The 24,709-nt window shown below is 56.4% G+C and overlaps 2 protein-coding genes across 2 annotated transcripts; both read left to right on the top strand.

The window, feature by feature from the left end:
- Positions 1–905: 905 nt before the first annotated feature.
- On the top strand, positions 906–9,510 carry LCK (LCK proto-oncogene, Src family tyrosine kinase). The gene is made up of 15 exons (XM_051807028.1): positions 906–926; positions 1,811–1,935; positions 3,022–3,116; positions 3,723–3,829; positions 3,943–4,024; positions 4,107–4,197; positions 4,324–4,422; positions 4,541–4,644; positions 4,723–4,872; positions 5,465–5,617; positions 6,533–6,712; positions 7,261–7,337; positions 7,431–7,584; positions 8,044–8,175; positions 8,902–9,510. The coding sequence occupies exons 3-15, from the start codon at positions 3,107–3,109 to the stop codon at positions 9,102–9,104; spliced, it is 1,542 nt and encodes a 513-aa protein (XP_051662988.1). The 5' UTR covers positions 906–926; positions 1,811–1,935; positions 3,022–3,106; the 3' UTR covers positions 9,105–9,510.
- A 694-nt stretch (positions 9,511–10,204) lies between these two features.
- HDAC1 (histone deacetylase 1) lies at positions 10,205–24,501 on the top strand. The gene is made up of 14 exons (XM_051807060.1): positions 10,205–10,311; positions 14,497–14,609; positions 15,015–15,132; positions 16,819–16,893; positions 18,578–18,716; positions 19,252–19,393; positions 20,219–20,311; positions 20,601–20,709; positions 20,822–20,962; positions 21,170–21,278; positions 21,372–21,502; positions 22,124–22,270; positions 22,354–22,402; positions 22,729–24,501. Exons 1-14 carry the CDS (start codon positions 10,263–10,265, stop codon positions 22,754–22,756), a joined length of 1,443 nt encoding a protein of 480 aa, XP_051663020.1. The 5' UTR covers positions 10,205–10,262; the 3' UTR covers positions 22,757–24,501.
- The last annotated feature ends 208 nt before the right edge of the window (positions 24,502–24,709 follow it).

Below are 24,709 nucleotides of genomic sequence, written 5' to 3'. Positions count from 1 at the left end.
GTGACTTCCGCAGAGTCCTGTGTGCAAGCAGTGCCAGGGACAACGTGGGGAGACCCAGGGAAGCCGTGGGATGACCCAGGGATCATTTTGGGGGCTGCTTCTCCTTCCCAGGCCGTGGGGAGAGCCTGATGTGCCCCCCAGGCTGCCACAACCCCCCCCTCCCCTCCCGACACAGCTGGGCTTCCTGTGCCTCACCGAGCTGGTACCTGCGGCTTCGTGTTTGATCTCAGAAGCCAAGACAATGGTGTTGTGGTTGCTCTGCTCTGAGCTGCCTCCAAAACACAGGGCTGGCAGCCTGGCAGGGTCACAGGGTGTCCCCCCGCCTTCAGCCCCTGCCCCCGTGGCTGTCTGGGTGCCAAAGTCTGTGGTGACCAAAACAGTGGTCAAAAAGGGGGTTTTGGGGTGCAGGATGAGTCCTACAACTGGTGTAGGGTCTGGTGGGGTCAGGGGCAGCTGGTGCAGGGCACTGCCAACCTGAGCCCTGGAGAGGGGACAGCACAGGGGACTGGGCAGCAGGTGACAACCCCCTGCCTGTCCCTGACCCTTCTCCCATCCCCTGGGACCCCACAGTCACCACCGAGGGTCTCAGCACGCCCCGGGCGAGGGGACAGCCAGCGCTGGGACCCTCCCGGCGGGGATGGCAGGAAGCCCTCGGGGTTTGTCGCTCGCTCTTGCGGTCGGGCACGAGCTGCGAACGAGCTGCTCGAGAGTTTGCTCATGAGGCAGGAAATGAACCGGGGCAGGCGGGAGCAGGAGCGGGAGCAGGAGCGCCCTCGGGGAGCACGGCCCGCGCCTCGGGGGGCTCCGCGCCGCGCCCCGCAGGGTCCCCGCGCCCCCGGCGGGATGGGCAGGACGTGAGGAGGGGACGGGAGCGCTGCCGGAGAATGGGGGTCTGAGAGGGGCCGGGCATCACCTCCTGCCAACAGGTAAGAGCTGGGGGTGGGAGGGTCTGCGCCGTGCGGGGATGGGAGATGGGGATCGCCGGGACAGTGGGGGTCTGTGTGCTCCCCGAGTGCCCCTCGGAGGGGGGGAAATGGAGATTTGGGCTTGTAGTGAGTGGTGGGGGGATGTGAGCGCCTGGGTGAGGGATGGGGGGAGTCAGCCTGTGCCCCCCACTCCTCTGTGCCCTCCCAGTTGGGGTGAAAGCTGCTGTCTCAGCATCCCCTGCCCGGGGTGGGAGCACCGGCCCCCTCACAGGGCTCTTCCCAAGGCCCCCATTTCCAGGGCAAAGCGGGAGTTTTGTCCCCAGGGCTGTGGGTGAGAGCAGTGTAGGGACAGGCAGCAGCTCAGTGCTGGGCTGCTGGGGTTTGCTTCCCGGTTTGGGGGTTCAGACATTGAGATAAACCCATTTTTGGTGCTGCCTCAGAGCAAAGACCCTCCTGCTGCAGGGGCAGCTTTGGGGTCGGCATCCTTTGTGTCGCTGTGAGGCTGTGCCAGAGCAGGGCTGGACACCCAGTGAGTCACAGCTGGCTGGAGGACACTCTGGTGAGCCTCGAAGAGCATCAGGGATGGGGTCAGCCCAGCCTTCAGCCCGCCCACACCCATGAACAAACCAACCCAACCTGGCCAGAGCAGAAAGGCCAGTCAAGAGCAGGGAGATGGGGGGTCCAAACACACTCCAGAGCCAAAACAGGGACAGGAACACAGTAGGACACGCAGATACCTCCTGGGGGACACACCAAACACGGGGTAGGGGCGCCTACACGTCCCTCCCAGGCACCTTCGCAGCAGAAATTCGGTTTGCACAGATGCAGTCACCAAAAGCCGACTTCAAACGCCCCTTTTTCCCCCCCCCCCCGGCGTGGCCCAGGTGAAACGGCTGCTCGGTGGAAATTACGCTGTGGCTTGGGGCTGTAAGAAAAAAGGCACAGCAGCAGCACCTCCCTCCCCACCCCGGCTCCCTGCAGGGAGGAAAAAACACCTCCTTTGGTAAAGGTGCCTGAAGGGCTGTGGGGGAGCTCTGGGGGGTCGGGGGCTTCTCCTCTGCGGGGCCAGGGTGGTGCTGGGGGGGGTGGAGGTGGGCTTTGCTGCTGCTGGGCATCGCTGTGGCCCTGCCTGCTCCTCCTGCCTGCAGCAGGAGCCCCTTTTTGGGTGCCAAGGTGAGTCCCCAGATGGGGTCACCAGAAGGCACCAGGGTGGTTTTTAGCAGTGTTGTATGGCATGGGGGGAAGGGAGGGGTCAATCACCTGTGTTCTCCTCACCAAAACTGCCAGTCACCCGCTTCCCTTGGTGGTGGGCACCCTGAGGTGGCACCGTGGGGATGGTCCCCGTGTCCCTGCTGACCCTGGACCCAAGGGAGGGGGCTCCTGGTCTGGAAAACCAGCCCTGGCAGTGCAGGCTGGGGGGGCTCTGACTGGCAGCACCCTCTGGTGAGACTGGTGGCACAGGGGGCTGGCAGCACCCCGGGGACCCTGCACCCTCCCTGGGGACCCCCTGCAAGCCTCTTCCCTACGTGCCCACTCAAATGAAGCCCCCAGCATGGAAAGAGATGGATTTATGGCAATGGCAGAAAACCAAGGCCAAAGTGGTGCCAGCAGTGCCAGCAGCTGGTCTGTCTCCCAGGGAAGTATCTCCCAGAGCTCAGGAAGGCACCAGGAGAGGATGGGGACCCTCCCAGCCATGCCACTCACTGCCAGATCAGAGCTCCCACTCAGCACCGGCGCAGCGGCCGCCGGTTTTGGGGTGGTGGGACAGACACACCCAGGCTGGCTCGTGGTGACTCGGGGCTCCCAGAGCCCGTGGAAACCACGCCAGGGCCCCCAGAGAGCCCCCAGGGCTGAGCCTGGAGAGCAGGGTTTGGAGGCCAGGTGTTGGTGGAGACAGATCCCGGCCGTGTGGGCGTGGGGGATTCTGCGGAAGAGCTTTTTCCGGGGCCGTGGGCCGCCGTTTCCACACGAGGCACCGTGGGGCTCCCAGAACCATGGGGGTTTTGTGCCATCATCAGCATTCTCGGGAAGGCCAGATGTGCCTGGGTGGTTTGCAGAGCCCTTCTGACACTCATGACATCCCTGCCCACACCAGGGTGCCGGGGACACTGGGGACAGCCCCGCGCCGGCTCCGTGTCACCAGGGCTGGTCCTCGAGGTGGAGGTGGAACATCCTCCTGGATGTTTCAGGGTGAGCTGCACAGGATGAGGGGCCCCGGAGCAGGGGTGGGGGTTTAAGGACATCCCTGATGCAGGAGAAATGGGGGTGAGTGTGGGGGGGAGAGGCCGAGAGCTCGTGGGAGACGGAAATCAGAGGCGGCACAGGGCGGGTGGGGAGCGCCCACATCCACCTCTGACCCCAGGAGCTGCTTTTGGGGGGTGCCAGGCCCAGCCAAACGTCATCAAACACAAGGGCCATGCACGAGTGTATTAATTGTTAATGGGGTATTGGTGATCTGGTTGTTATCTGGCTGAGGAACAGAGGGATCGGCCCAAGGGAAGGATGGAGGTGGGTGGGATGGAGGGTGGGAAGGAGCTGGCGGGAAAGGGGAGCCTCAGGCTGGGGGACTAATTGCCTTCAGTGGTTTTAATTAATGAGACCAGAATAAATTAGGAGGAAATAAGGGCTGGTGACAGAGAGCCAGGGGATGTCCCCAGTTCAGCTGAGGAGTGTGCAGGATGGGCCATGCCCTGTGGGAAGCCAGAGGGATGGATGCAGGGATAGGGGTGTGCTGGAGCGGAAGGAGAGGGGAGCCTGGGGGTGTAAAGGCTCCCCTCACCACCTCTGCCCCCCCAGGCACCATGGGCTGCTGCTGCAGCTCAGACTATGACGAGGACTGGATCGAGAACATCGACATCTGTGAGCACTGCAATTACCCCATCGACTCCGACAGCAAGAACCAGGTGAGGAGGGGGTGAGAGACCCCCATCCCGGTGGCCAAGTGCCTCCAGAGGTGGCCATGGGGTGGCCAAACCCTGGAAGGTGAGGACTCACGAGGCTCCTCATCCCCTGGCAGAGGCTGATCCGCAATGGCTCCGAGGTGCAAGACCCTCTGGTGTCCTACGAGTCCACGTCCCCGCCGTGCTCCCCCATGCAAGGTGAGGTCTGGCCGTGGTGGGGGGTGGCTGGGACACCCCCAAACTGGCCACTGCCACCCTGTCCCTCCCCTTGTCCCCCCAGATAAGCTGGTGGTGGCCCTGTACAACTACGAGCCCAAGCACGACGGGGACCTGCGGCTGCGGAAGGGAGAGAAGCTCCGTGTCCTGGAGGAGTGAGCGAGCGCCAACCACGTCCCAGCACCCACCCTGGCACGGCCCCACAGCTCCTGTGCTGGCAGGGGGGGCTGTGCAGGGTCCTGGCAGCTGGAGGGGGGTCTCACCTCGCCGTGTCCTTGCAGGAATGGGGAGTGGTGGAAGGCACAGTCGCTCACCACCGGCCAGGAGGGATTGATCCCCTACAACTTCGTGGCCTTGGTGAACAGCCTGGAGCCCGAGCCGTGAGTAGGGATGGAGCGGGAGCCGTGCCCTGGCAGAGGGGGACGGAGCCAGGAGCACCCCAGAAGTGCTGGTGGGTGAAGGCACAGCCTGACCCCCCCTATATCCCTGTGTCCCCAGGTGGTTCTTCAAGAACATCAGCCGCAAGGACGCCGAGCGGCAGCTCCTGGCGTCGGGCAACACGCACGGCTCCTTCCTCATCCGGGAGAGCGAGACCTCCAAAGGTACCTTCCCGCACTGGGAGAGGCCCCGGGAAGCACTGGGAGGGCTGTGGGGGACCCACACGGTGCCCGTGTCCCCAGGCTCGTACTCGCTGTCCGTGCGGGACCTGGATGAGACCCAGGGGGAGACGGTGAAGCACTACAAGATCCGGAACATGGACAACGGCGGCTTCTACATCTCCCCCCGCGTCCCCTTCGGCAGCCTCAGGGAGCTGGTGCAGCACTACACACGTATGGGATGGCCAGGGGGGATGGGAACGGGGTGGGAATGGGGCGGGAATGGAGCGGGATGGGGTGGAACCGGGATGGGATAAGAACGGGGTGAGATGGGACAGGATGGAACGGAATAGGGTGGGATGAGACCAGATGGGATGGGACAGGACAGGATGGAATGGGATGGTATGGGATGGGAATGGAATAGGAATGGGGCAGGATGGGAGAGGGATGGGACGGGATTGGATGGGATGGAATGGAACAGGAATGGGGCGGGATGGGATAGGATTGGATGGGATGGGAATGGTATCGGAACAGGATGGGATAGGACAGGATGAAATGGGAATGGCACAGAATTAGACAGAATGGGACAAAATGGAATGGCAATGGTACGGGATAGGATGGGATGGGACTGGGATAGGATGACATGGGATGGGACAGGACAGAATGGGAATGGGACGAGATGGGATAGGACAGGATGGGACGGGATGGGATGGGATAGGATGAGCAGAACACGCTGCTCCACGTGCCCCAGCCAAGCCATCAGCCTGTGCCCGGCTCCTGGTGCCTCTGCCTGCCCTGACCCCCCCCGTTCCTCTCCCAAACCCAGGCAGCTCCGACGGGCTCTGCACCCGCCTGGGCAAACCCTGCCGGACGCAGAAGCCGCAGAAGCCGTGGTGGCAGGACGAGTGGGAGGTGCCCAGGGAGTCCCTGAAGCTGGTGGAGAAGCTGGGAGCGGGGCAGTTCGGAGAGGTCTGGATGGGTGAGTGAGTCAGGGCAAAACTGGGGCCCCACAGGATGGGAGGGATCCAGCTGGGATCGCTCATGGAGCAGCCAGCACAGCCCCGGGCGTGGGACTCATGGCTTTCCACGGGGGTTCTGGGAGAAGGGAGAATCCTTCTGGATCACCCAGAGCAGCCCAAGCTTCCTCCTCTCCCATCCCAACCACCCAGGATGGAATGACAGGGGTCCTGTCCTCGTGGAGCTGGGCTCTGCTCGCCATGGGAACAGCTGCTGGCTTTGTCCCCACTTGGGAAATGTCCCTTGCTGTGGCTCTGGCTGGAATTCTGGGAGCAGTGGGGGGCTTGGAGGCAGCACGGGGCCTTGAGACTGTGGTGATCCAGCCACAAAAGCACCTCCTGTTGCTGAGTGCTGAGGTAGGGAAGGCATTGGGGCTGCCCTGCTCCTCCCCCTCACTAAAGAGGGGTCTCTGCCTTCACTCCCACGGGCGCTGCCTGTCCCACGAAGTCCCCTCCTGGTTCCCATCCAGAGCCAGGCTTCAGCACCACTGCCTGGCCCCCCCAGCTCCCCCTCCTGCTCAAAACCCAGTGACCTCCTGCCCTCGTGGTCACTGAAAGCCACACGTTACAGTATCTGCCTGGTGGGTTAAGGTGTGATCACAGATTTTAGCCCAGGGCAGGGCTGTGACCGCCCCGAAAATCCTCCGGCCACACCGCAACAGTCCAGGGTGTGAGAGTCCCTCTTCAAGCCAAACTTTACAGCCTTCCACTGACCTTTGCAACCCACAGCATCTCTTCCTCGTGCAGTCTTGGCTTGAGATGCTCCAGACACACAGAGCAGCCCCCACGCTGCCTGCTTGGCTGGCACTGCCAGTGCCACCCATCCCCGGGGTCGGGGGGGTCCCTCTCCCCATCCTGCTCTTCCTGGCTCTCCACAGGCTTCTACAACGGGCACACGAAGGTGGCTGTGAAGAGCCTGAAGGCGGGCAGCATGTCCCCCAGCGCCTTCCTGGCCGAGGCCAACCTCATGAAGAACCTGCAGCACCCGCGGCTGGTGCGGCTCTACGCCGTGGTCACCAAGGAGCCCATCTACATCATCACCGAGTACATGGAGAAGGGTGAGACCACCCCCCCAGGGGCTGCCCACCCTGCGTGGGGGTGGCTGGGGGAGCTGTGGAGAGACGTGGTCACTCGGCCACGGGGTCATTCAGGCTGGGAAACTCCTCCAAGATCGAGTCCAGCCCTTGCCCGATGCCCAGCCCAGAGCACTGAGTGCCACATCCAGTCATTGCTTGGAGACCTCCAGGGGTGGGGACTCCACCTCTTCCCTGGGCACTTCCAAAAGTCCAGCTTTTCAGCTCCTGGCTGTCCCATCCAGCTGTTCGTGCCGGTTTATGTGTCTCGAGCCGCTTTTGGCATCCCTGCCACGCTCTGCCTTTGCATTGTCTCGGGGATAAAGGAGGGGAGAAGGACCTTGCAGGAAGGGTGTTCTCCTGCCCACCCTCCCCTGCCCACCTTCCTGGGGCACTGTGAGCTTCCCAGCCCCACATTTTGGGTTGCAGTGGGTGACAGTGCCCTGGTGACCCCCTCCCACCCCACGACCCCAAGGTGCTGGGGAGGGGGGCAGTGTGTGTTTTGCTGCTCAGACCTGCTGCCCTCCCCGCAGGTAGCCTCGTGGACTTCCTCAAGACCTCGGAGGGAGTCAAGCTCGGCATCAACAAGCTCCTGGACATGGCTGCGCAGGTGAGGGGGCAGGGACATGGGGCTGGGGCTAGGAGGGCTCTGCGGGGCTGGAGCCGGGGATGTTCATTGTAAACCCCCCTCTCCAAATTACAGATTTCCGAAGGCATGGCCTTTATCGAGGCCAAGAACTACATCCACCGTGACCTGAGGGCCGCCAACATCCTCGTCTCGGAGGCGCTGTGCTGCAAAATCGCCGATTTCGGGCTGGCCCGGCTCATCGAGGACAACGAGTACACGGCTCGAGAGGGTGGGACCCCTCCTCCCCCCCTGCCCCGGGCGTGCACAGAGCTTGGGGACACGGCAGGAGGGACCCCCACCCACCCCGTCCTCTGGGGGGGTCCCCACCGTGCCCCGGGAGCAGGAGGGGGGTGCAGTGACAGGAGTTGCAGGAGGGGGGAGCAGGGAGAGGGGTGCAGGGACACTTTTTCCTCCTCCACTTCTCTCCCCTCAGTTGGGGGGGGGGGGCACAGGGGGGGCTGCAGGACCCTGTTTGCCCACCCGACCCTGCTTTTGGTGGCTACTGCAGGGACAGGGGTGCCAGCCCACCGCCGAGCAGTGGGGGACAGGGGGGGCTGGATGCCACCAAACCCAGGTCATCGGCAGGGACCGAGCCTGACCCGGGGTTTCACGGCAGATTAAACACAGAGGGGTGATCCCAGCTCTTCCAGGACGCTTCATTCCTTCCCCTCCCGCTGTTTTTTTCCAGGGGCTAAATTCCCCATTAAGTGGACGGCGCCGGAGGCCATTAATTACGGGACGTTCACCATCAAGTCGGACGTGTGGTCCTTCGGGATCCTGCTCACCGAGATCGTCACCTACGGCCGGATCCCGTATCCAGGTCAGGATTTCCCGGCAGCTGGAAGGATCTCCCGTGGCAGCGGGGCTGGCACACGCGAGCGCACGCCCACGAGTGTGGACATGCACTCCCGCACGCACACACGCTCCCAGCCTGGCTCCCTGCCCTCCTCCGCAGCCAGGGATCCAACCCCTTCCCGAGGCACATCCCCAAAAGACACCTGGAGGGGCGTTCGGAGGCGGTGGAAGGGGGTGGAAGCTTCCCCAGGGGGTTTGGGGTGGGACCTGTGACATGGGGGTGACCCCAATTCAGTGTCCTGTGTGTGTCCAGGAGGGGATGACCAACCTGTGACATGGGGGTGACCCAAACTGAGTCCTGTGCATTGTCCTGGCAGGGACGACCTGCCCTGGGGTGGTCCCTACAATGGGGGGGGGACCCAAATTGAGACCCACACGCAATGTCCAGGCGGGGATGACCATCCCCAGAGTGATACCTGTGACATGGGGGTGACCCCAATTCAGTGTTCTGTGTGTGTCCAGGAGGGGATGACCATGCCCAGAGTGGTACCTGTGACATGGAGGTGACCTCAATTTGATGTCCTGTGCATTGTCCTGGCAGGGATGACCAGCCCTGGGGTGGTCCCTACAATGTGGGGGGGGACCCCAAATTGAGACCCACATGCAATGTCCAGGCGGGGATGAGCAGCCCCAGGGCGGTACCTGTGACAGGGGGGTGACCCAAACTGAGTCCCCCGCGTTGCCCCGGCAGGGATGACCAACCCCGAGGTGATCCAGAACCTGGAGCGGGGGTACCGGATGCCGCAGCCGGACAACTGCCCCGCGGAGCTGTACGAGCTGATGAGGCAGTGCTGGAAGGAGAGCCCCGAGGAGCGCCCCACCTTCGAGTACATGAAGAGTGTGCTCGAGGACTTCTTCACCGCCACCGAGGGCCAGTACCAGCAGGAGCCCTGAAGGGCCACAGGACCCACTCCCCCGTGTTGGGGTGCTGGGAGTGGTCCTCTGTGTCAAACCCCCCCAGACTCCATGAGCATCATGCTGTTGGGGGACTCTCCCCTGGACCTCGGCAGTAAAGATTTGGAGCGCTCCAGACTTTGGGAGCGGCAGATTTCACCCCCCTCAGGAGGGGATGGACGGCCAGGGCAGACCCCCAGCGGCATCGGGCTGGCATGGGGGGCTCGGTGGGTGCCCACCATGTTTTTCCAGGGTGGAAATCCAGCCTCCAGCTGCACATGGAGCTGCCCAGGGGTCCCGGCAGCCCCTTGCCCCGCTCTGGCTGTGCCTCCTCCACCTCCCTGGTGAGGGTAGGAACCCCCCCAGCAGCGATGGCTGAGGCATCCCCGGGTCGTGGGACGCTCCTTCTCCCCCCCCCCCTCCCCCTCATGGCATTTGCAGGACCCATTTTGGGGGAAATAAAAGCCTTTTCAGCGGCGGGGCCAGGCTGCCATGGGATGGGGTACAAGGGGTGATGCCCACCAGGGATGGACCCCACTGGGTGACACCCACCAGAGACGAATCCCACTCTCACCAACCCACCCTGAGGGGGCTGCTGGACCCCCCCCCAGATCCTCCTGACCCCCGTGAGACCCCCCCAACCCCATCCACATGGAACAACACGACCTTGGGGGGGGGGCTGCTGGACCCCCCCGACCCCCGAGAGACATCCCCCCCAGCCCCATCCACATGGGACAACCCGATTCTGGGGGGGGGCTGCTCGACCCCCCCCAGACACCGCTGACCCCCGTGAGACCCCTCGGTCCTGAGGGGGGGGCTGCTGGGGGGGCCCCGTGCCCCCTTTCCCCCGCGATGGTTCATCCCCATCTGCCCCCCCCCCCCAAAATCTAATGGTTCCGCCCCACCCACCCTGACCCCCTCCTCCTTTGCCCCCCCCGCGATGGTGCAGCCCCCCCCCCCCGCGCCCCCCCTCCGCAGTGGTACGGCCCAGGTACCGCCTAACCTGCTGGGTGGCGCTGCGGCCTCGCGATTGGTCGGCGGGCGGGGCCGGCGCGCGGCGATTGGGCGGGGCGGAGCGGGGGGCGGGGCGGCGGGGCCGGGGCGGGCGGGGTTGGGTGCGCGGGGCGGCGGCGGCGGGCGCTGAGGGGAGGCAGGAAAATGGCGCTGACGCAGGGAACGAAGCGCAAAGTCTGCTACTACTACGATGGTGAGGGGAGAGGGGCGGGAGGGGAGAGGAGGGCAGTAGGGGGCGAGGGGGGGCAATACGGGGTGAGGGGGGCAGTGGGGGTGGGAGTGAGGGGGGGCTGGGGGGGAACTGGGGTCGCTGGGGGGGGTGATGGGAGTCACTGGGGTGGGAGTGTTGGGTTTACTGGGGGAGTAATAGGCGTCACTGGGGGGGTAAAGGGGTCACTGGCGAGGTAATGGGGTCACTGGGGGGGTAATGGGGGTCGCTGGGGGTCACTGGGGGGGGTATTGGGGGTCACTGGGGTGGGGAGTGGGGTTTACAGGGGTGTAATGGGATCACTGGGGTGTAATGGGAAGTCACTGGGGGGCTGTGGGGGTCACTGGGGATGGGATGAGGGATTGTCTGGGGGAGTAATGGGGGTCACGGGGGGGTGCTGGAGGATGCTGGGGGTAATGAGGGTATGGTGGGAGTCACTGGGGAGGTAATGGGGGTCACTGGAGGGTGCTGGGGGGTATTGGGGGTCACTGGGGGTTGCTGGGGGTCACTGGGGATGCAGGTGAGGGTTTGGGGATGGGGGTCACTGGAGGACGTGGAGGTGGGGGATGCTCTGGAGGGGGTGAGTGTTGGGGCGGGTCACTGGGAAACGTGGTGGGGCTGCCCTGGGGGTGGTGGGAGGGGTAGTGGGGTCGCTGGGGGGGTGCAGGGAGGGAGATTGGGGTCACTGAGGGCTGGGGGGGCAATAGGGACGTGTGGGTCAGGGGAGCATGAGCTGGGTTATGGGGGGTCCTCTTTGGGGCTGGGGGCACCGGGGGGCATGGGAGGGGTGTGGGGGAGCATGGCTGGGGTGTGGGGAGCACTGGAGGGGAGAGTGGGAAGAGTGGGGGGAAGTAGGGGAGCAGGACTGGGGGGAGATGGGGGCTGGGATGGGGCAGGGTGTGGGAGTCTGGGGAGTTTGCAGGAAAGGCTGAGTGGGGTCTGGGGTGGAGAGAGGGGTACCAGGCTGAGAGAGGCTTTGGGAGCTGTGCTGAGGTGCTGGAGAAGGATTTTTGGAGAGCACAGGGAGGTGAATCCTCCTGGAGCCACGTCAGAGGAAGAGGCACTCCTGGTGTCAAGAGGGAACAAACCCAAAGGCTCTGGGAGCCAGAGTGGCCGTGGCTGTTTGCAGGGAGCCCCTGGGGCCAGGAGCATCCTCTAGTTCTGGCCCTGGACGTGCTGGGTTGTGGGGTGGCTCACTTTGGTTCTGAGGCGCTGCTTTGGGGCTGTGTAATCATCCCTTTGGAGCAGGGAATGACAGGGTGTTGGGGCTGCCCAGATCCCTCATCCACCCCACAGGCTGGGGGAGAAATCCCAATCCTGCCACCCCTGTGCCTTCACAGCCCCCTCCCCTTTGGTGATGGGCAGGCTCAGTTTTTTACAGACTCTGCTCCCCCAGTGTGAGAGGTGTTGTGCAATTCTCTATTTCATCGTGGTTTTGGGTCTGAAATCAAATAAAAACTTGTTCTTGCTGCTTTTTTCCCCTAAGTGGACGTGCCCCCGTGGAGGGGGCTCTTCCAAATGACTGTGTCAGGCGTGTGGGGAGGGGTTTTATTGCTCTGGAAAAGTCAAATGGGAGGTTTGCAACCTGTGCTGGGTCACTGACTCAGTGCCTTTGGAAGGGCAGGGCAAGGAAGAGGCAGGGTTAGAGCTGTGGGTGAAGTGAAATCGAGCCCAGTTTCACCACACAACTGCTCCCTGGGCAGCACCAGCCTTCCAAAAATGCCAGTGGGGGGGGCTTTGGGCCCTAAAATGCCTGGTTTGAACTCAAGGAGTGCCAGAGTGGCACAACAGGTTGGGAAAAAAAACCAGTCTCCGTGTCCAAATTTAGCCTCAGTTTGCAGGAGGGCAGGGTCAGATGGGATAGTGGGGGGAAATCCCTCCCTGTGAGGGTAGTGAGGGGCTGGAATGGATTTCCCAGATTAGCTGTGGCTGCCCCATCCCTGGGAATGTCCAAGGCCACGTTGGACAACCTGAGCTAGTGGAAGGTGTCCCTGCCCGTGGCAGGGGATGGCACTGGGTGCTCTTCAAGCTCCCCCCCAACCCAAACCACCCTGTGATTCCACGAAATCCACCCCTCTCTTTGGGATATGACGTGCTCACAGAGCAGCCTGCTGGGCTGGGAGCAAACCATAAATCTTTGCAGGCACATAATTATGCCTTAAATACAAAATAACCGGTTGTTTGGTGCGAAATGCTGAGCAGAGCTGCCTCCCCTGAGGTCTTTGCTGCACGAGCTCAGGTCCCACGCTCTCGTCTGGAGCTGCCCTCCCTAATTTACACCCTGGTGAAGGTTTCAGTGCCTTTTTTTTTTTTTCTTTCCCCCCTCACTGCTCTTTTCTGAGCAGCTGACAAACATCCACAGCGTGGCTGTTGCTGTGGTGGAGAAGGAGTGTGGGATGCAGAGGGTGGGGAAAAGGTGATCAGGTGTCCAAAGGGTCTTTTTTGGAAGGGTTTGGATGTAACTTCTCCCTCATAAGCTCCTCGTGAAGGGACTTGTGTAACCCCAGCAGGTGAAGAGGTGTCTGTGGAGTTCACAGTCTCTTAATCTGCTCTGACACTCGTCCAGGGCTCCACAGGATTCCTGGTGGGATGTGCCAGCACAGGGAACAGGCTCTGGAGGTCAGGGTTGGCCCAGGGCGTTCCACTGACAGCCTGAGGTGAAGATGATGCTGATTTTTTTAAAACTTCGTGAAGTTTTGTGGTTGTATTTTCTATCTAGGGTCGCAAACATCTCGTATTAAGTTCCCCCAAGCTTGATTTAGGGACAGTTTTAGGGATATGTTTTACTGTAGGGGTGGTTACTCTGGTAAAACACCTTCATACATTTCAGAAAACGGAATTATTTTCAGTAAAAAGATGCATTTTGCCAGAAATAATTCTGCTTTCTGAAGCTGTACTGAAAGAACACAACGCCCCATTTCCCTGCAGCCCCAGAGACAGGTAAAAATTCCAGCAGCAGAGTTGTCTGGGCGTGGGATTTGCACCATTTGCATCCACTTTGACTGAAAATAGATCCACGTCCACAGGAGGGAAGAGCTCCGGTGCTGTGGGGAAGCAGCAGCTTCTCCTGAATGTTGAGATGGGTGATGAAATATTAATTCTCCCAACTGAGTCACCAGCCAGACTGGATTGAGTCTCCTGGCTTCCTAAACGGAGCAGGAGTTGTACAACTCCATGAACAACTTTGGTTTCCCAAGGAAATGAGGCCTGGGAGACGTTCCTGCTGCTGCCTGAGCGTTTCCTGCTCCTGACAGCGTTTGATCCGTGCCTGCTGCAGCCAAATCAGGCAGGAGGCACCCATCTGAAAGTTAAATTTCTGTACATTTCAGGAAAATTAAGTTCCTTGGGAAAGGAAGGGGGCAAAAAAACCCACCCAACCTCAGCCGTTGAGCAGCGGGGGGAGGGAAACGTGAGCTGGGCTTTGGCTGGGGAGGAGACAATCCATGTGGGGAGATGAACTTGCAGGAAGGTGACTTTGTTGCCTTGGTGTCCCTGAGGGTGGCAGGGAAGGCCTGGGATTCCTCTGGAGGATTGCAAGGAATAAAAAAAAAAGGGTGGAAAGGGTTGAGAAGGTGTCAGAGCACGGCTGGGCTGGGGACAGAGGGACCTGCCCTGGGTCTGGTCTCGCTGGGGCAATCAGTAAGGAAGGGAGGCAGAGGCTGGTGCCTGGGATGAGGCACTGTCTGAGCTGGGATTAAAATCCCATGTGGATCCTGCTCAAGGAAACCTGGGAGTCCTGAAGTGTGAGGGGTTTTCCTGTGCTGAGTCAGCACAGCTGCCCAGAACTCCTCTGGTCCAGACCTGGAGCTGCCTCCTCTGGACTTACAGAATGGAGTGATTTGGGATGGAAGGGACCTTAAAGGTGATGTGATTCCAACCCCCTGCCACGGGCAGGGACACCTTCCACATGCACAGTGTGATGTTTGTGGCTCAGACTCTGCCTGGATTGGCTTCTCCAGAACCAGCATTGAAAACTCCCTACCTAAATTTCCACTTGAATCCAGGATAAACTTTTCTGAATCCCTGGAGATCCCTGTGCAAAGAAGAGGGGACACCCCATCCCCTCTGAAGGACAAATGAATGACAGATGACCTGCTGGCTTGGTTGGGGTTCCCTTGGAAGGAATGGGTTTTTTTTTCCCTGCTGTAACAACCCCCTTTCTGCTCCCAGGGGACGTTGGGAACTACTATTATGGCCAAGGCCATCCCATGAAACCCCACAGGATCCGGATGACCCACAACCTGCTGCTGAACTACGGCCTCTACAGGAAGATGGAGATCTATGTGAGTTGTGGGGCTGCTCATCGAGGGAAATAGTTGTGAAAGGTCACAGTTGATGTGTCAGGTTTTCACTGTGGAGCTTCAGATTTGTTGAGGAAAAAAAATAAACAAACCCTTAATGGTTGTGCTGATGTATTTCTGGGTTTTTTTCTGAGTGTTGTAGTGAGATGTTCTGTGCTTCAGAGGAGCTTTGGAGACTGGAAAGCTGCTTTTTTTCCCCTTGCAAATTAAATTTGTGTTGTGTTTCTGCATATGTGACACACTCCAGTAGTGGCATTTCTAAAGGAAGCGAGTTTCTCTTGTTTGACACTGCTGGTTTGATACTTCTTTATTTTTTTGCAGTTCCTGGGAGTAAATATGGGATTGGAAAGGGGGAATTTATTCTTTTTTCTTTTTCTGTCCTTGCAGCGTCCTCACAAGGCAAATGCAGAGGAGATGACCAAGTACCACAGTGATGACTACATCAAATTCCTGAGGTCCATCCGCCCTGACAACATGTCTGAGTACAGCAAGCAGATGCAAAGATGTGAGTTGGGCTGCAGGTCCTGCCAAGGTTAAAAAAAAAAAACCAATGGATCTGGGGAATCTGAGGCCTGTTGTGGAGGTTTGGGATAAAAAAGAGCAGGAAGAACCAGGGGGAAATTGTCTTTCTCCTGACTTCCCTTTTGATTTTTCTGGCAGATCAGTCATTTTAAAGATGGCTCAAGCCAAAAAGCAAAAAGAAACCCCCTTTGACCTACCTGTCTTTGTTTTTGTGTTGTGTTTTGATGGGAACTCTCCTAAAAAATTCCCTTCCTGGCTCAGAGGTGACTGACCAGCTCCATTTATGAGCTGCAGGGATTTTGAGTTAATGTGCTTGTCTTCAGCCAGAGGTGGGAAAGAGTTGGGTAAATCAAACAAACAAACTAAAAAAACCCCTTCTCCTCAATTATCCTCCAAACCTGCAGTAACTCTGAAGGGTTCTCAGGGCAGTGGCAGTTTGGAAGGGTTGAGATCCACGTTAATACCTGGCAGCTTTGTGTCAGGATGGTTTATTGTGAGCTGATGTCTTGTTCTAACCCCTCCAGCCCATGGAAAGGCTCTTTAATGGTGATTTTAAGGTTACAGGGACCTGGTTTTGGTCTCCCTGCAGCTTTGAGCTCACGGGTTTTTTTGGCAGGGGCTGCAGCAAACTAGATTTTTAGCAAATACAGACAGAGTGGGGGAGGCTCAAGCTTCATTTAAACAGTATTTTGGTCTTGGAAACCTGGCGTGAGCTGAAGGGGACAGATATTAAGACCCAAGCACATAAGAGGAAGGGGGGTAATATGGTTTATGAGTGATATACTCCCTGCAGTCCATGATATTCCTTAGTACACCAAATGACATATAGCAAAGTGCATATTTCCCCAAAGTGACCTGTTTACCCCTGGAGCAGATACAGCTCATGAACACTCTGCTCTCTCTGGCAGACAACATTTTTCTGCTCTGTGACTTCCCCAGAACTAAGGCAAAATGTGAAAAATCATCTTAAAGACACAAGGACAGAGCTTTTCTTCAGCAAACCCTGCAGAGGAGCAGCCTCTGTGTAGCTGGAGAGCAGCTGTAAAGGGGATGAACTGATTCTGCTGATGCCAGACTTGGGCAGGGTAACCCAGAGGGGCACCAGGTTTAATTTCTTGTGATGGGAAACGCACAGAAATGGGTGACTTAAATTCTCCTCACTCGACAGAGGAGGTTTCCAGCCACCTCTGCAAGCTGATTATCCAAACTCTGCCCTGCTGAAACAGCTGGAAAGTGGGAACAATCACTTCCTTCTGGGTGTCCCTGTCCCCAGCTGGGAGCATTGGGGCTCCCTCCTCACACAGCCTTTGTGGGGATGACTTTCCAACTCGTGCTGCTCATGCCTTTCTCATTAAGCAGAGAAGGGAAACACTCCATGGATGTTGTTACAAAAAAATACAGGTTTGCTTTTGTTTCCCTGTTTGTAAAACCAAACCTTGCCAAATCTGGGTTAGACACAAACCTGCTGCTGGGTGTTTTTTTTTTATTTTTAATAGTGGAAGTGGTTCCAGCAGAAATTTGCCAAGGGCAGAACTGCAGTTCTGCTGAGAACCTAAAAACTGGCTGATGTTGGTCACTCGTCCACTTTGCCTTTCTAATCTGAGTGGTGATATAAGCTTGGGGTTTTTTTGTGGGTTTACCTCACTAATTGTTTTATTTTCTTCTCTAGTTAACGTTGGGGAGGACTGCCCTGTGTTTGATGGGCTGTTTGAGTTCTGTCAGCTCTCTGCTGGAGGCTCTGTGGGTAAGATCACAAGTCGTGTGCTCTCTCCCTTTTAAGCAAATGCATTTTGTGTGGTTCTGTCCAGGAAACACATTGCTGTAGGGGGTGCTGGGGAAGCTCTGTGAACCTATTTCTGATTTCCTTAATAATTAGATCCAGATTTCTCCCCGTGTGAGCCCAAGCTCTGCATATGGATGGATCCCTCTCCATTTTAGTCTGGGTTTCCTCACTGAGTATGTGAAGGGCTCTTTAAGTGGTGTAACAGCATCACCAGTGGTAGAGTTAAACCAAAACCACAGCAACAGCATTTAATTTAAAAAAAAACCCAAAAAACAAACCAAACATGAGCTGCTTTACACTAAAAAAAAAGTTGTTAAAACCTTGCTGTGGGCAGGGATAACCTGGAAAGGAAAGAACAGGGTTGCTTTATCTGTTGGTTGTAACAAAAAGCCTGAACATGAACAAGGAGCTGAGGGGTTTCAGTGAGTTCCCTCAGAGCTGGAACATTGAAATGCTTTCACAGCTCTCACAGTTGCAGCCAGGCAGGTGTTATTGTGCTACAGAGCTTTGTGGCTGCCACATCACAGTGACACCTCCAGGTCTGTTGTTTCCTGTGACGTGGTGCAGCAGCACCCACAGCCACTGGCTGCACTGTGGTTTTTGGAGCAGCTCTGAGCTCTCTGGTCCCAGGGCTGGAGATTCCCCAGAACAGGTCGTTTGCTTTGATCCTGAGAGACTTGCACAGGGAGTTTACGGAGGGGGCTGAGGGAAGGGAACTTCCTTTGCCTAAATGCACCTTCAGCTGAAGAGGTGTTGGATAAAACCTTTCATCAAAGCCTTCTGTTGGGGGCACTGAGAAATCCAGAGTGTGTTCAGTGGGACCCCAGCTGGGCACTTGTTTGGGCACATTGTTTGCTCTGAGGCAAAGATGGGAAGCAATGAATGTGTGCAGATAGAGCAGAACCTGCATTCCCTCTTCCCCCTTTTCTTCCCCCTTTTCTTCCCCCTTTTCTTCCCCCTTTTCTTCCCCCTTTTCTTCCCCCTTTTCTTCCCCCTTTTCTTTCCCCTTTTCTTTCCCCTTTTCTTCCCCCTTTTCTTCCCCCTTCTCTTCCTCCTTCTCTTCCTCCTTCTCTTCCCCCTTCTCTTCCCCCTTCTCTTCCCCCTTCTCTTCCCCCTTCTCTTCCCCCTTCTCTTCCCCCTTCTCTTCCCCCTTCCCTTCCCCCTTCTCTTCCCCCTTCTCTTCCTCCTTCTCTTCCCCCTTCTCTTCCCCCTTCTCTTCCCCCTTCTCTTCCCCCTTCTCTTCCCCCTTCTCTTCCCCCTTCTCTTCCCCCTTCTCTTCCCCCTTCTCTTCCCCCTTCTCTTCCCCCTTCTCTTCCCCCTTCCCCTTTTTTTCCTCTTTTCCTCTTTTTCTCCCTTTCCCCCTTTTTTCCCCTTTCCCCTTTTCTTCCCCTTTCCCTTTTTTCTCCCCCTTTCCCCTTTTCCCCCCTTTTTTCCCCTTTTTCCCCTTTCTTCCTTTCCCCCCTTTTTTCCCCCTTTTCCCCCTTCCCTTCCTTTTCCCTTTATCAGTTTGGGGACACATCCAGTGTTAAACCCTCGTGCTCTGTGCAGGACCCAACCCCCCCCATGAGCAGCGCCGTGGGAAGGGCCCGTCCCTGCCACAGCCCCTTTGCTCTGGTTTTTACCTTCTCTCACTGTGCCCCCCCAGCCAGTGCAGTGAAGCTGAACAAGCAGCAGACAGACATTGCAGTGAACTGGGCAGGAGGCCTCCACCACGCCAAGAAGTCGGAGGCTTCTGGCTTCTGTTACGTCAACGACATCGTCTTGGCCATCCTGGAGCTCCTGAAGTAAGGACAGCACCTTCTACCCCTCTGCCTGCCCCTCCTGCCCCATCTTCTCCTTCCCAGCCTTTCCTTTTTGGAGCTGTGTTTTCCCAGGAGGGGCTGAGTCAGCTTTTGGGGTGTCTCCTCCAGGGATGTCTGTGTTATGCACCGTGCAGGGAGCAGAGGCTTCTGGAGCGTTGTGCTGGTGCCCTTTGTCCCTTCCCTCTGCCACCCACCCTGGAAAAGAGGGCACAGCTGGCACGTGTGACAGCTCCTGGCTCAGGGCAAACCTCAGTGGGAGGCTTGGGCATAAAAAAGCAGTTTATTGGCTGGAGCTGAATAAACTGAGCTGAGTCTGCCCTCAGCAGCAAAAGGCACTTTATTTTCCTCTGTGGGTCTGTTCCACCGCTGACCAAGGCGTGTGTCCCTCCTCTGCAGCTCTTTCCCTTGTGGAGCCTGGGAACCAGCCCCAGATTCCCTTGTTCTCGTTTTTTTCTGCTGGTGAAGGCAGTTTTTACTCTGAACAAATGGCATATCCTGGCTCCTTTGTGCCCCCCAGGTATCACCAGAGGGTGCTGTACATCGACATCGACATCCACCACGGGGATGGTGTGGAGGAGGCCTTTTACACCACGGACCGTGTCATGACCGTGTCCTTCCATAAGTACGGGGAATACTTCCCAGGAACAGGGGACCTGCGGGTGAGACTGAAGGCCTGGCTGAAAATTGCCCTGGAATTTGCCCTTCTCCATCTTCCACTGCTCTCCTGGGTGTTCCTGCTCTCACAGTGACACCCTTTTCCTGAGGGCAGAGGTGTAGGTTCAGCTGGTGGAGTGGGAGCTTTGTGCCTGGGGTCGTGTATTGAACCCAAGGCTTTGGTGTCACCATTATTTTGCTCAGAAAAGGGGCTCTGAAAATGGTGTGTTGGTCATCTGTAGCTGCTTGGTCACCCAGGCTCTTGGGGGAAGGTTTCTGAGTGGATTTATCCTGTTGGCATTTCTTCCTGTAACTCAGCTCTTTGTGTTAATGACTCCTGGTGGTAACTGTGTCACTCAGGTAGATCCAGGTGTCCCTCTGTGACTTCTGGCACTTCCATGCCCCATTTCTCAGGGGTGAAGGGTTCTCTACCTCTTTTTATGTGCTTTTCTAGTGGAATTACGTTTTTCTGATCTAAGTTCTCCTGCCTTTCACCCGTGAGTTGTGTTTTTTCAGCCCTGCCCAGAGTTTGTTGCTGATGCAGCTGCAGCATTTTTATCCTGGTGCAGCCACTGTGCACCAGGAACGAATTAATTATTTTTAACAAGTTATTTTTAATAAGACACCCGGGTATGAGAGTGATAATAGAAATGAAAATATTTATCATTTTAAAGCAGTGACATGGTCAGCCCAGACTGGGACTGCGGGCTGGGCTTAATATTGGGATTACACTGCTGGAATTCCAGGCTCCCTTCCCGGTTTGGAGCACAGTTTTGGTGTTCCAGCTGGACTTCTGGTGAGCTGTGGTCTCTCCTCTCTCCCTCCAACAGGACATTGGTGCAGGCAAAGGCAAGTACTACGCTGTGAACTATCCCCTCCGGGACGGCATCGACGACGAGTCCTATGAAGCCATATTCAAGCCTGTAAGTGAACTCCTCCTCGCTGAGTGGGTCACACTTTGTCCCTGGAGCCATTCTTTGGGGAGGCTGATTGGGTTTTCTGTGCTGAGCCTCACCAGGGGCTCTATTCCCCCCGAACAATCGCGGCCTGTCCGGGAGCTCCAGCGCATGAGAGCCCCAGTGTTCCAGGGCAGGGGAATCAGCAGCTGTGGGAGCACCAGGGATGTCTTCGTGGCCCTGGCTGACATGGGTGTCACTGTGCTGCTGTGACAGTGTCCTGTGCAGAGCATGTAACAAGGGGTTTGTTGTTTAGGTGATCTCCAAAGTCATGGAGACATTCCAGCCGAGTGCTGTTGTCCTGCAGTGTGGATCAGATTCCCTCTCCGGGGACAGGCTGGGCTGCTTCAACCTCACCATCAAAGGTAGGAGCACACAGTGCCTGTGCTGAGCTGGCATCACTGAGATTCCATGGAAAAGTGTGTTCTTATGCCATGAGTGTGACCTTTCCTCCCCCCACCACTGCTTTTTCTGCAGGTCATGCCAAGTGTGTGGAGTTTGTGAAAAGTTTTAACTTGCCCATGCTGATGCTGGGAGGGGGTGGCTACACCATCAGGAACGTGGCCAGGTGCTGGACCTATGAGACTGCTGTGGCTTTGGACACCGAAATTCCCAATGGTAATTCTCCCAGACTGAGGGCCAGTGGCATTCTGGAACAGCTCAGGGAAGAGGTGTTGCTGGGGCAGAGGCAGGAATGCCAAGATTACTTTTGTTACCTCTCAGTTGTTTCTGTGGGAGAGCTTTTGGATGCCCTGATTTGCTGTAGCTGTTCCAATTTCCATTCCAGTGGCAGCTTGGTGTTTATTCCTTTTCATTTGCCCGCAGAGCTTCCATACAATGACTATTTTGAGTACTTCGGGCCAGACTTCAAGCTCCACATCAGCCCCTCGAACATGACCAACCAGAACACCAACGAGTACCTCGAGAAGATCAAGTAAGTGGTCGCTCCTCCTGGGCACTGGCCCTTCCCTGGGACCTCCAGGGAGGCACCTGCTGACCGAGGTGTTCCTTCCCTGGGCGGCTCCAGGCAGCGCCTCTTCGAGAACCTGCGCATGCTCCCGCACGCCCCCGGGGTGCAGATGCAGCCCATCCCTGAGGATGCTGTTCAGGAGGACAGCGGAGATGAAGAGGAAGATGACCCTGAGAAACGCATTTCAAGTACGTGCTTGTGCCTGGCTGGGTGCCAAAGAGCCCTGAGCTGCAGGAGGAGGAGGAGGAGGAGGAGGAGGAGGAGGGTGTAGGATTTAGATCTGCCCCGTTCTGGAGTCTCGGTTTGAATCCGTTTTGTGTTTCGTGAGATGAAGCACTGATGCTGAGCACTGCAGCCTTTGCCAGATGATTTCCATAGTGGAGAAACTCTAGACTTTAATGTCCCAGTTCCTGGGATGTAGGTGCTGGGACAGAACCCTTTCTGGGAGACTGTCAGGTGTGATGCCAGAAGTGTCTTCCACGGTGGAAATGGTGGTTTGTAGCCAGATTGGCCTTTAGGATCTGGCAGACAGATTTCTCAGTGGGAGGCTGGTTAACCTGCTTATGCTGTCAAGTCTAGACATCACACTGTACCTAATCCAAGTTGTCCATGTGATCTTGGATCCTGGGCATGAGCAGTGAGGAGGGATGAGTTAAAAGATGCAGCAGGTACAGTGTTTTTATTGTGGCCTAATCCTGACTTAGGTAGGCTCCTCAGTTCACTCCAGTGAACTGTACCCAGAGAATTAGTGCCTGGAGCCTCCTGACTTGTAAATCTATTCAGCCAACCTCTGTCCTCTTCACACTCAGTCCGCAATTCCAACAAGAGAATATCCTGTGATGAGGAATTCTCTGACTCTGAGGACGAAGGGGAAGGAGGGCGCAAAAACGTCGCCAACTTTAAGAAAGCCAAGCGTGTGAAGGCAGAGGAGGAAAAGGAGGAAGAGGAGAAAAAAGGTGAGCAGGAGAGCTGGGACCTGGAGCTCTGCCTGGCTGGTACTTTCCCCACTGCACTGCCGTGTGTCTTTGTTTTTTCCTAGATGAGAAGGAAGAGGAGAAAGCGAAAGAGGAGAAAGCAGAACCCAAAGGGTGAGTCTGGAGCCTGCTGGGAGGGTTGAGGGGGTGATGTGGCAGCTTGGCTGGCTTTGTCACAGGTTCTTAACGGGCAGAAGTTTGCAGGTGTTGAGCAGCCCACCTGATAAAACGCTGTGAGAGCCTTCTCAGGGCTCAAAAATGCTGCTTAAAAAATCAAAATCAAAACACTGCACCTCCGTTCAGCAGTATGTTATAAATTTTAGCTGAAGAGGGGCCAGATGAGCAGCACTTTTAAGGCTGCAGCTCTGGCTTGTTGTTTGAGCCTGGACACAGCTCAAGCTGCCTGTTTAAACCAAATCCTTCCCTTCTTGCTTCCCCAGGGCGAAGGAAGAGCCAAAATCCACCTGAGCTGGACGGGCCTGTCCGTGCGTAGTTTGTCGTAGGTTTTTAGCTCCCGGGTTGCCTCCTATTCCACAGGATTTATATTTTATATATGTTTCTGTATATATTTCTATATAATTGTATAAATGACTTGAGGACTGTAAATTATTCCTTGCTGCACTCCTCGCTGGGAGCAGAGGGGAGGATTCTGCGGAGCAGCCAGACCTGCACTGCCCAGATTTGGTGACTGGGAAGTTTTCACTCTTGCCTTCCACTGCCTCCTTAGCGGGTCTGTAAACAAAAAACAAACAAACAAACAAAAAAAAATCACTTCCTTTGCTCTCTCCTCTGAAATAACCTTGGAAAAGAATAATTTAAGTAGAAGTAGTATCTGCATTTCAGGTTAGGTGGAAAGATGGCCATGAATTCTTTTTGTTTGGTTTTTTTATTCTTCTTCTTTTTTTTTTTTTCTTTTTTTTTTGGTGGTGTTTTATGGGAGAATCCAAGTTCCCAATTGAAGCCTGTGAGAGACTATTCCTTTGGTCTTCAGTTTGATTCCACTGTGGCAAGTTAACTGCAAGCTGGTGCCACTTCTCAGGGTCAAATAGTGCAGTTCTTGAATAGAGTTGGTTCCTCCCTGCAGCAAACTCGTGGAAAGAGATGAAGCAGCTTAAAAACAACCTGAAAAGTGATTTTTTTTTTTAATTTTATTTTTTCCTTTTTAAGTGAATCAGCCCCAGAGCCCAGATCTGGAAAATGCAGAATGAAAACCACCCGTGTGTGGTGGCTCAGTTTTCCAAGATCTGGCAGATCCAGGGAGTGTGGCAGCATTATGCACCTCGAGGAAGGGAAGGGATGGAGCTTTTATACCTGTTTTTTTCTGTACCTGTGCCCCTCTTTTTTGGGGGGGAAGTGAGTTACTGCCCCTTTGGCTTTGTTTTTCCTGCTCTTCTGCCCTTGGCTCCCAGCACTGATCCGTGTCCTGGGCTGAAACCACTGCAGAAATCCCCAATCCCTCTCCAGCCCAGCCCCCAGCCTGGCTGAGAACTTCAGTTGATGTGTTGTTAACTGACTGAAATACTATTTCTTTTTTTTCAACCTGAAGTTACAAACGTTTTCAAATTGAATTTTCCTCCCAAGGCCAGTAAATACGAAGAACCTTTTTTTTTTTTTTTTTATCTGTTGCCTTCCTGAGGGAACAGCAGATGGGGCTCTGAACGCTCTCTACAGCTCCTTTTCCTCCTCCCACACATTATCTCACCCCCCGAAGGTCTTTTGTGACCGGCTCTGCCCCTTTCTTTAGCATCTCCTTTTGTACAGCTGATCATTAGCCGAGCTTTCGGTGGAAAAGTTTGGTTTTCAGGCAGTTCCGACTCGCTGCTCTCCTTCCTCAGGGGGATTCCTCCGGCCCTCAGGGGAGGACCTGGAACCTCCCCCGGGAGCGCTGCCGAGGGTTTCAACTCTAATAATGCTGCTAAAAACTTAACACAGGTTATTTTTTCAAAGGGTTTATTTTTTTAAAACGCTTCTTTCCCCCCTCCCTCCTCCCCTCCTCTCCCTTCCCGTTTTCCACCGTGAGTTTTTTAGTCTCTTTTGGATCCGGGTGACGTGTCACTCCTGCTCTTCAGTGTTTGTATGTGAAGCGAGAGAAGAAGAGATCAGTGTAACTTTGTGTCTGGGGGGGGGGGAGGGAGGGGAAATATATTGTGGTTTTTTAAAGATGCGTTTATTTTGAATTTTGAGAATCTTTTTAATAAAAACTGGTACATTTCTATGGTTGGTGTGAGTCTGGCCTGCTTTCTGCTCAGAGGGGACACTGGTGGGTGGGTGGGTGAGTTCATTTTCAGAGCCACAGCTGGATGTAATGTAGATCCCAACAAAAAATTCCAGGTGTAACAATATTTGGGAAGAGAGGTGAGTGTTTAATCCCATCTACCAAAACATTTTGTTTAGAATCTACTCGGTGAAAAATCAGTTTCT

This window comes from Manacus candei, unplaced genomic scaffold (genome assembly GCF_025592945.1).
Source record: "Manacus candei isolate 608988 ecotype Guabito, Panama unplaced genomic scaffold, ASM2559294v1 h1tg000070l, whole genome shotgun sequence".
Lineage (NCBI taxonomy): Eukaryota > Metazoa > Chordata > Aves > Passeriformes > Pipridae > Manacus > Manacus candei.
The sequence above is the reverse complement of the archived record's forward strand: the minus strand, read 5'-3'. Positions and strand labels throughout refer to the sequence as shown.

Coding starts and splice junctions, on each gene's coding strand:
- LCK (XM_051807028.1), top strand. Junction 3,830..3,942: donor ACTCCGACAGCAAGAACCAG/GTGAGGAGGGGG, acceptor ATCCCCTGGCAG/AGGCTGATCCGCAATGGCTC. Junction 4,645..4,722: donor GGAGAGCGAGACCTCCAAAG/GTACCTTCCCGC, acceptor CCGTGTCCCCAG/GCTCGTACTCGCTGTCCGTG.
- HDAC1 (XM_051807060.1), top strand. CDS start 10,263: ATGGCGCTGACGCAGGGAACGAAGCGCAAAGTCTGCTACTACTACGAT. Junction 19,394..20,218: donor CAGGAACAGGGGACCTGCGG/GTGAGACTGAAG, acceptor TCCCTCCAACAG/GACATTGGTGCAGGCAAAGG. Junction 22,271..22,353: donor GGAGGAAGAGGAGAAAAAAG/GTGAGCAGGAGA, acceptor GTTTTTTCCTAG/ATGAGAAGGAAGAGGAGAAA.